Below are 11,146 nucleotides of genomic sequence, written 5' to 3' on the forward strand. Positions count from 1 at the left end.
GTTGTATCCCTATGAGTAAATTTTATTTTTCAAGACAAAAATAAACTAAAAATCACAGATGCAGCAGGACTGTTAAGATCCCTTCTCGCTGATGTCCTTTAACTAGATAACCTACTCTAGTCAACAAATTCTGTTTGACTCAAGATTATCTTGAATCACAACATTTTGAAACAATGAATTTATTAATTTAGTATTTGTTGAGCTCTAATCCTATATATCAGGTGTAATTTTAGGAGTAGGGGGTCAAAGAGTAAACAATGTGTTTGAGAAATAGCAAGGAGACTAACGTGGCTGAAACAGCAGAAGAAAGGCGAACAGTGGTATGAAGTATGATTAGAGAGATGGTACGAAAACAAATTACATAACACCTTGTAGGTCTCAGCAGAGTATTTAAACAGACCTGTCTGTTCTGCTTTCCCACTCTTATCTCTGGTGAATCCTTACTCCCCCTTCCTCCATACTTCAGGATTACAACCCAGCTTTTGTATGCATGTATGCATGTATGCACGCACACATAAATAAATAATCTTTAAAAAATTTTATGGGGCCCTCCCTGGTGGCACAACTGGTTAAAGCACAGCACTATGAAGCTAGCTGCAGCACAAGTTCGAACCCCAGCCAGGGAGGTGACCCATACGGCACCGCAGACCTCTCCTGACCAGCCTCCTGCTCCCCTCAAGCAGTGTACTTTGTCACTCGGCCTGTTCTGCTTCCCACTCTGTTTGTGGTGAATCCTGTCTGTGATCCCCGCACCTCTGGCCTTTACCCCAGCTCTGTATGCATAACTAAATCTTTTCTTTTTTCTTTTTTTTTTAAGATTTATTTATTTATTCATACAGAACTGGGGTACAGTCCAGAGAAGCGGAGGGTGATAGGATTCACCAGAGATAGAATGGCAGCAGAACAGGCAGATTGACGAAGTACACTGCTGAGGGGAGCAGCGGGCAGGTCAGGAGAGGTCTGCCGTGCCATGTGGTCACCTCCGGGGCCAGCGGGAATCGAACTCATGCGGAAGTGGCTTTAGCTTTTTAGTGCAGTGCTTTAACCCGCTGCGCCACCAGGGAGGGCCACATAAATAAGTCTTAAAAAAAAAATCTGCACCTACAGATTAATGTAAAATGATGCTTATTGCTGATCTATTTATTAACAGGTAAGAACAGGAAATCAACCAAGTAACAAGAATGGTAAACTAAATTATAGGAGCATGTGCAATGAAAAGAATTAGACATGAAAGAGAATGTGTTCATTAAAATGTTTTACCTATCAAACATGTCATAAAATGTTTATTTTTAAAAGTTATTTGCTTATGCATATAAAAACTGGGGTGTGCGGAATGAGACAGTGTGGGGAACATAACAGGCAAACAGACCAAAATACACTGCTGAGGGGAGCAGCAGACAAGACGAGAGGTCTGCTGCGCCAGGGATTGAATTTGGGCTGCAGTAGCTGCGGCCAGCTTCATAGTGCTTGCTTTAACTTATTTCACAACTAGGAAGGGTCCTATAATCCTATTATTTTGCATTAAACATGACAGCTAGGAAAAACCTAAAAAAACAAATATTCACCAGTGGCTGGTGAGAATTATAGTTTTTTTTTTAAACATTAGGATTATCTGTATTTTATAATGATCCTAAAATAATCCCACTTCACTTTCTCACTTGAATGGCTTTAAAGCTAAAACAAAACAAAAAAGACAGAAATATCCACATTACTCACATTATCTGATTGCCCCTCTCCCCCGTTCCTTAGCCACTGAGGTAGTAATGTTTCTTCAGTCACCTCAAAAAACATTTTAACTATAGATTGAGAAAAACCCAAGAAAGTTAAAGAACAGACCTTATTATCTGCCCATACCTCCAGCTCAGCTTTAGAGAACTAGATGTAGCCAGTAGCTACTGACTTATTAATCTACATTACCAGAAAACGAGTAATAATTCTTACCCCTTTGACTGGCCATTTGCTCGATTTTCAAAAAATTTTATCTCCAAAATATCATTTACTCCCAAAGAATGAACTGCTTCAGTTAAATCTTCATCTGTTGTCCACTGCAAAACATATCCCCCTTAGTCATCAAAACATATCCAAGATTTTTAATATTTCAATTAAGTTTAAGGTAAACTTAGGATGAACAAGAGAAAATTAATTAATTCAGTGGAAAATAAGTGTAGTTACTTGTTAAGTAGTCAGCCTCTAGTTTTAAATAGCTTAAAAAAAACAAACAAGCAAACCCATAGACTTCATCCCTTGTCAAGTTTCAGAAAGTAAAAGACACAGAAACTCAGAAAATAGTTTTTCTTTTTTAAACTCTTAAAAAGTTTCTGGTGTCTTCCAGTTTTAAATTGCTATGATTAAAAATTTTTAATATAACCAATCTCATTGATCAGATCCTCTCCTTAAAGAAAATTACTTCAGAAAAATAACTTATATAGTAAGCTTGAATATTTACATAAAGAAAAAACCCCCAATGTATTAAGTACCTACCATTCATTTTATATCAAATATTTAACTTTTAAAACCATTTTGAGTTCAATTATTAGTATTTCCAGTTTATACATGATCAGAGAAGCTACAGAACTTGCTCAAAGTCTCAAAACTAATAGATGGAGGAGTTAAGATTCAAGTCTTAACTGCTTATCAACTACACTCTTCATAACTACAATGCTATTGCTTTTGATATTACAAAGGCTGCTCAGAGTAGGTGGTGGCAGATCAGACAATGTTCTTTAAAAATTAAAAATTTAAGAACAAAATGCTAATAAGAAATAATTGATTTTTAAACTTTCAAACACAGTAATAAATGTTTGAATAAAAAATATAAAAGTTCTATGATTTTAGTACTTAAGATTTAGTGCTAGTAAAATTTACAAGTTCCAACATCCAGATAATGAAAACATCCAACCAATAAGCTAACAGGCACTGATTTAAAATAGTGTTTATAGCAGTGTTACCATTAAGTCAGATTTCAAATTCAAGAACAGAAATTAAACTCAGCAAGTCTGTAATATGAATCAGATTATGCAATGAAAACTGTTTAAACCAGGAGTGTTTGGCGCCTCTCTCCTCATACATTTCTGAATTCTGGTTTTGAAACCTCACCTGAGCAGACTGCTATGTAAAATTGGGAGAGTGAAGTGTAATAGTAGAAAAGTTTAAAAAGGAATATTTAAAGACAGATTAATTAAAGTGTATTAAACTGGTAGCCAGTTATGGGCTCTACCTGACATGCACAGAAACTGATAGCATGACATCAGGTTCTGAGGGAATTTTATTACAAGTTGACTGACAAAGAGGTAGAAGCTAAATCTATCTCTAACTTGTACCAAACAAGTCAAATGACACAAATTCAAAGATAGAAGATCTGAAACTTATGCTATCTTACAGGTACTTATATTTCTTCCTCATAACGTAAAGCAAGCATATAGAAAAAAACAAATATAGTAACTTAATCAATTACCAATAATTTAATTCATGTTAAGTTTACTTACCCATGTTAGATTTCCAATATATAATGCGATTCTCTTTCCAGTATATGTGTAGACAACATTTGGTGCTGCTCCTTTACCCACATCATCACCAACAGTTGGTGGGAGAGTATCCATGTAATCTCGGTCTTCTGGGGCATCTCCATTATTTGCAGATGGAGAGATGACATCATCATACAAATCTATTTGATCATGCCCACCATATTCAGCTTCCTGAGATAAGAAATAATGCTCTAAATTACACAATCATATCACTAGTAAACAGATATGAACACAAATTTAACAATTGCTCTAAAAATCTGGTAGAAGATAGGAAAAGGCCCAAAGATAGCAAAACAAATCCTTTCTCATTTTATGCCACCGATCTATTTTTTAACAGTGCCTATATAAAATGAATTTCTGTATAATGAAACCCATTTCCCCTGATATAATGTTCCTCTAGAAAACAAAGACATGGAGCCAAAACAAAGTAATAACTAGGTAGCAAAATATCTATAAATAACAATACAGAAAGCAGAAAGATGAGCTTATATTTTTTGACACAAAAAATTACCATAAAAAAATACCACGAACAAAAATTAGTCATTACAAATCTTCAATATTTAGATGCAAAAAAACCCCACCGTTTTCCTATGGTATTAATAAGAATCTGTTTCCCTCCCATGTGAAAGCTTTCAGGTTTTAGGAAAAACCAAAGTTAGTTGAGCCACAGGGGAAGGAATGAAGACATATGGGCATATAAATGATTCAAAATGTCATAACAAATGAATAGGGGAAGAGAAATAAATTTCAGGAAAAACTGCCCAAATTAGTACCCAACAGTTTTATTATTACAGTTAATAGTTTTAATGCTTTCCTGAATGCTTAGCTACCTAGTCAATTAACAAGAGCTACTCAATTAGCAAGAGAAAAGTGAGATGAACAAAGATCTATGGCAGTAAAGCTGTCATTTCATGTGGCCAGCAGAGATCAACAAGGCTAGGGATTTACATGCCTAAATGATTAGCAAAGAGAAGGATATGTAAGCAGAAGAAAAATGAAAAAAAAAAAAAAAAAGGCTCAATTTATAAATAAACACAAGAAAAACAAAATACAGGTATCGATAGAACACGCAACATTTAAATTGCCTTTGATTACCATTACTGGGTCAGACTTGACTAGCAGATATCAGAGAAGCTTCAGTTTTATATTTCTCCTTCCCTTTCCATCACTAAGTACCTAACTCAGTGCAACTATTTTATTCTTATGAAGTAAAATACTTGAGATAACAGAGAAATAGTTATAATAACCACATGCCATTGTCTAGACATGCATATCCTCTTTTCCCATTAATACAGTTTATTAGGGGCGAATTGTTGTACAGTTGACATATGAAGGGGGAGCTAAAAACTTAGGACTACTACAGGGATAGACAATGACCCAGAGAAAGCACGTGTAATGACTATACAGAGCAACAAAATATTGCTATTATAGACCCCAAGAGAACATGGCTATTATTTTGTTATTTAAAAGGAAGCCAAAATAAGGCTTTTTTAGAAGAAAATGATGAGTGAGGGGAGGAGAGATACCAAAATACATAAACCTAGAAGGGGAAAAATCATTTATGCACACAGCAAGTGGGACATAAGATTTGTAAAGTCATTCTCAGGTAGTCTGCATAACTACTAAGTTACCCAATTTTCTAACTATATAATAAAACCTTTATTATGAGGTAGACTGTCTTTAAGACATTTAATAAGGAACCCAAAATTTCAAGCTGAGAGAACAAAGTCACAATTATCAATAAGCAGAAACTAAGATCACAAAGACCACAAGTCACCAAATAACGCCATAATATATATATTTTTTGTACAGCAATACCAAAAAGATCTTTCAGAAATGAGTTTTTGTTAAACAAAGTAACATGCTCAAATTGCAGTGAAAGTAAAGAGTCAGAAAAGAGGAGGGTGAGTTTTGCTAAGAAGTTTCAGTGTAGCTGAAGCTTCAGGTGGCGCAGAGTTGCAGCAATGGTTCCATATACTTAAGAGAATAAAAAGTTCCCCAAAAGGGGCAGTGGGCACTTTAAACTCTTGCAAGCCGGTTCTGTACATCAAGCAGAATTATTATTATATTATTATTCAAAGGGAGTTGTGTTTCCATCCTCCTCAGCAGACTATAATCACAATATATGGTCTGAGGGAGAGTAAAAAAAGAATGCAAGGGTTATTAATAGCAGGTCTAAAGTATTTAAACTAGCACTTTCATCAAATAGCTCAATACATTTTTATTTTTCATTTGATGCAAATCTGAAAATGTTCACAGAAAGTAGACAATATTACAAGCATAATTGCAACTACACTAACCTGGTAAATCACAATCACTTACTATTTTTTGTCCGTCCATGAATTCCTATGTTGACACCCATCAATTTTCCATATTGATATGATTCTACCAATACTTAGGATCAGCATTTTGTCTGGTAGTTGGACTGCTTCCAATTGGTTGAAGTTATGATGCTAATTGAGACCATGGTCCTGGGGTTTGATCTCCATGTGGACTAGTTAGCTTCGCTCTGTTCCAAGACCTGTACTTCTAGCCCCAACGGTATGCATTTGGACTTGGTGAAAAAATATTAATGAATCTGAATACATTTGCTACCATTACTAAAATGCAATTCAAAGCACACACTTCTTTCATGCTATCAGTAACTTTCCCTTTGAGGCTCAGCGTATTACACCTACTCTCTACATTAAAAAAGAAATCCTACTTCCTAACCCCACTTTAAAAGGGGGGAAAACATGGGTATTCTCAAATTATGCAAAATGTTTATGACAGGTCATGTGTTAAAAAATGAGCTCTGAACTCTCTCCTCACTGCTGGTAGGAATGCAAACTAGTACAACCACTATGAGTTTGAAAACTGGAAGTTTCTCAAACTGCTAAAAATGGAGCTTCCATATGACCCAGCAATCCCACTCCTAGGTATCTACCCAAAAGACTTTTACAGAAACATTGATTCAAAAAGACACCTGCACCCCATGTTTATTTTTTTGCTGCTTTATCTACAATCAGAAAGACATGGAATCAACCCAAATGCCCAAAGTAGATGACTGGATTAAAGAGATGGTACATCTATCTACACAATGGAATATTACTCAGCTATCAAAAAAGATAAACTCATGCCTTTTGCAGCAACATGGCTGGAGCTGGAAGGGACCATGCTTAATGAAAATCAGCCAGAAAGAAAAAGAAAATACTGGATTGTTACACTCACAGCAGGAGGATAAAGGACTAGAGGGAAAAAACAAACAACTATGTACCAGACATTTTACGGGGGTGAAGTGGGGAATGGGATAAAAAATGGGGTGGGAAGAAGTACATGGGACTATGGTGATGGCATACGGGTGATTTGGTGATGGAAAGCCCATGGGGATTACAACCGAGATGGGAAAAGGGACAAATTGATGTAAAAAAAAAAAAAAAAAAACTGGGTGAAAAAAGAGCTCTGAAAGTCTCCTTAACAAAAAATTTGCTTCTACTTTGTCAAAGAGAAATGGTCAACAGTGTCAAGTTCTACTATGCAGTCATCTCAGTTATTACATTTCTGAAATTCTGGTAGCATTCAAAAAGCAAGGAAATAGCAACATTATTTCTCTTTTAAATATCAAATGCATAATATTAGCAACCCAGTTTTCATAGTAACTAATCACCAAAAGAACTGCGCATGTTAATTTCTAGTAAACAAGAGCTTTTAGGGGTTTATTAAAAAGTCCACTAAGTAGTATTTCTCATCTCTTACTATAGTCATTCTATGGGTAAATCATACTAAGGGTAAGATTTTACAACACTAAATTATGTTCTACATGACATAAATGTTTCCAAATCAGAGAGAGGACACTGATTAAAACAAGATGGGTAGTAAAATCACCAAAATTCTACTGAATACTTTTTAAGGCAATGTTCTCAATCATTTTTTTTTTTCCTCATCACCAGTCTAGGCTGTTCCTTCCACTGAGTTCTTTTTAGACTTGGTTTCTCTAATCATCTTTCATATAATTTCAATACCAGTTATACAGTATACCATTGTTAGGGAGATCATGCTATAGCTCTACTGTATGCTTTTCATTTCCCCTGACAAACCTAACACTGTTTTTGGTGATCCTAAAATTGTATTAACACCATTCCTGCATAGTGATAGTACCAATAATAACATGGCAAAGGCCACTTGTTTCAAAGTCCTTAATTAAAAAAAAGTTTAAGTCATTTCCATCTAAAGTACTATAAGCAGGGGGGAAATTATATTTTACTTACAAAATGTATTCTATATCATATAAGAGAAACCCACAAAATCTAAATATTAAAATCAGTAAAAGCTCAACTGATTTAAGTTAAGGAAGCCAACTTGTTGCCAAAAATATTCTCCATAAACCACTAATTAGTGGATAATTCTTAGGCAGCTAAATGAACTATATTCACAAGTAATAAAACGGAGAAAAGAAGCTTCCCTGGTGATGCAAGGGGTTAAGTCGCAGCACTATAAATGGATCAGGAGCCACTAGAGCATGAGTTTGAAAGTTCGATCCCATACAGCCTAGCAGACCTCTCTTGTATTTCCCCCCAGTTGGCCTGCTGTTCCCCTCTGGCCTGCTGTTACCCTCAGCACTGCAATTCAGTCAACCTGCCTGTTCTGCTCCTGTCTGTCTCTGGTAAATCCTCTCATCCCTAGCACTTCTGGCCTACAACCCAGCTCTTGCATGCATGTATAAAGTAAATCTTAAAAAAAAAAAAAAAAAAAAACAACTCAGCAAAGTTCTAGCTCCCCTAAACACATCTACCCAAATTTCTGAATCGATTTCTACCTACCTCATATTTGACCATACCACATTTTAAAGAGGCTTCTCTATTGATCACCAACTTATCACGAATAAGGTCTTGATATGCCCAATAAACTGACTTTGAAAATTAGCCAGAGTAGATACATAGTAGACTAAAGCATAACTGCTCATAAAAATAAAAGCAAGTTGGGCCCTCCCTGGTGGCACAGCGGGTTAAAGCACTGCACTAAGAAGCTAAAGCCACTTCAGCAGGAGTTGGATCCCTCGCCCGGAGGTGATCCACTTGGGGTGGCAGACCTCTCCTGATCCGCCAGCTGTTCCCCTCAGCAATGTACTTCATCAGTTGGCCTGTTCTACTTCCCACTCTGTCTCTGGTGAATGAATCCTCTCGCCTTCCCTGCACCTCTGGCCTGTACCCCAGTTCTGTATACATAAATAAAATTTTAAAAAATAAATAAAAGGATAGATGTCTAATTTCTAAAGAAACTTTTCACCCAGTCACTACATATGTACGTTTTTAAGTTCAGTGATCAGATTACTAAATCATCACTGCCATCAGTGACCTACTACTGTACTGCCAGGCAGATGAATTACTAAATTCTCTATTAAGAGCTTTTGATCCCCAAACAATGCACACAGTATAAGTGTTCCCGAAATTCAAAAATTCCCTTCCCACTAACAGATAGTTATTACACATAAGGTATGGTACCTACAGTATACAACCTGTCAGAGACTATCTGAACTTTGTATTTCCCCCTCAAGAAATGTATTTTGAACTTAGTTTAAAATTTCATTTAGTTGTGGTCAAAAACAAAAAAAATCTACAATTACTGATGACTATTAAAGCAATAACTACTATATATGAGTACAAATCCCAGTTCAAGCTAAACTGATACACTACAGAGGTTACTCCAAATTCAAATAATGCAGAGGTTTGGAAGTAGCTCATATTCTACTTCCAGTGAAGCAAAGGTTCTCAACTTAAGTTATACCTAAGGACCTCAGATTTAAGACTCAAAGAGCCAGACAAGCTGAGTCCCTTGAACTGTCTCCCTTTTCCACCCTTACACTTCTTAAAATCCCAGGAAGAAAGCAATTCTGTAGTTTACCTTATTCTCATTCCCAAATTACATTTCTTCTCATCTAAGACAACTGACTTATCTCTCTTTTCTAAATAGGTTTGTACTAAAATACACACATGAAAAAGAAGTTTCACAGACCATTTAAATGGAATATACTCAGACTACATGAGAATTTCAAAGTATACAAATATACTGTATAACTACAGCTCACACAGGAGAACATTTTTTTAAATGTTAACAGTTTGGATGCCATAATAAGGCTGATAATTATAAACATTTTACTCAATCAACTACAATAAAAATAAGACTGTTTACTATAACAAGCAGTAGAAATAAGGTTACCAGCTGTTAACAGTGTAAATTACATCAACCAGCAATAATTTTGTAGTTGCTTCTTATTCTGATAAAATTTCAAGAAAACGTCAACGATAGTAACATTTTTCAAACAGGATAAACCTTGAAAATGACCAACTTTTGTTTCAAGGCCATATTTTGTACAGGCATCACCACAGTAGGTAGATTACAAAAGCCAATGATACGCAAAGTAATTACAAAAACAAACTTAATCCCCTGCTAATTTATTCAAAAGTATAAAGATTTTACAGGTAAAATTATATGTGAGATACAATGCTGTAAGTACAATTCAATAAACGCATTTAAGAACCACCTTATTCAGGGGACCACAAAATTTTTATCTCTCTTACCTCCTGTGCTCAGTCAGCACTCCTCACTGCACAGGGATAACAAAGTGTCACTCCACCCAGTTACATGAAAAAGAAATGCCCATCTTAAAGTACTTAAAAGCCTAAAAAATACTTCAGGGATACTGAATAAAGCTCAACTTCTAAATTGTTATCTAAACTCTTATTATGGGTTCCAAAAAAAAAAAAAAAAAGGCATTTCCTTGTAGACACCTACTCATCACCAGTCTAGGCTGTTCCTTCCACTGAGTTCTTTTTAGACTTGGTTTCTCTAATCATCTTTCATATAATTTCAATACCAGTTATACAGTATACCATTGTTAGGGAGATCATGCTATAGCTCTACTGTATGCTTTTCATTTCCCCTGACAAACCTAACACTGTTTTTGGTGATCCTAAAATTGTATTAACACCATTCCTGCATAGTGATAGTACCAATAATAACATGGCAAAGGCCACTTGTTTCAAAGTCCTTAATTAAAAAAAAGTTTAAGTCATTTCCATCTAAAGTACTATAAGCAGGGGGGAAATTATATTTTACTTACAAAATGTATTCTATATCATATAAGAGAAACCCACAAAATCTAAATATTAAAATCAGTAAAAGCTCAACTGATTTAAGTTAAGGAAGCCAACTTGTTGCCAAAAATATTCTCCATAAACCACTAATTAGTGGATAATTCTTAGGCAGCTAAATGAACTATATTCACAAGTAATAAAACGGAGAAAAGAAGCTTCCCTGGTGATGCAAGGGGTTAAGTCGCAGCACTATAAATGGATCAGGAGCCACTAGAGCATGAGTTTGAAAGTTCGATCCCATACAGCCTAGCAGACCTCTCTTGTATTTCCCCCCAGTTGGCCTGCTGTTCCCCTCTGGCCTGCTGTTACCCTCAGCACTGCAATTCAGTCAACCTGCCTGTTCTGCTCCTGTCTGTCTCTGGTAAATCCTCTCATCCCTAGCACTTCTGGCCTACAACCCAGCTCTTGCATGCATGTATAAAGTAAATCTTAAAAAAAAAAAAAAAAAAAAAACTCTCATTTTTTACTTTGTCAAACAAAGTGTTTGCT

At 35.6% G+C, this 11,146-nt stretch overlaps 1 protein-coding gene across 1 annotated transcript in view; it reads right to left on the reverse strand.

Annotated features, from left to right (window-relative positions):
• CPSF6 (cleavage and polyadenylation specific factor 6, 68kDa) overlaps positions 1 to 11,146 on the reverse strand; it is a 33,924-nt gene that overhangs the window by 20,916 nt on the left and 1,862 nt on the right. The window contains exons 2-3 of the mRNA XM_012735148.1: positions 3,486 to 3,695; positions 1,942 to 2,045 (exon numbers count right to left, since the gene is read on the reverse strand). Coding sequence (XP_012590602.1) covers positions 1,942 to 2,045; positions 3,486 to 3,695 — 314 coding nt within the window. The remainder of the gene's footprint in view (positions 1 to 1,941; positions 2,046 to 3,485; positions 3,696 to 11,146) is intronic.

Source organism: Condylura cristata, unplaced genomic scaffold, assembly GCF_000260355.1.
Source record: "Condylura cristata isolate star-nosed mole 26May11 unplaced genomic scaffold, ConCri1.0 scaffold00004, whole genome shotgun sequence".
NCBI classification, from domain to species: Eukaryota; Metazoa; Chordata; class Mammalia; order Eulipotyphla; family Talpidae; genus Condylura; species Condylura cristata.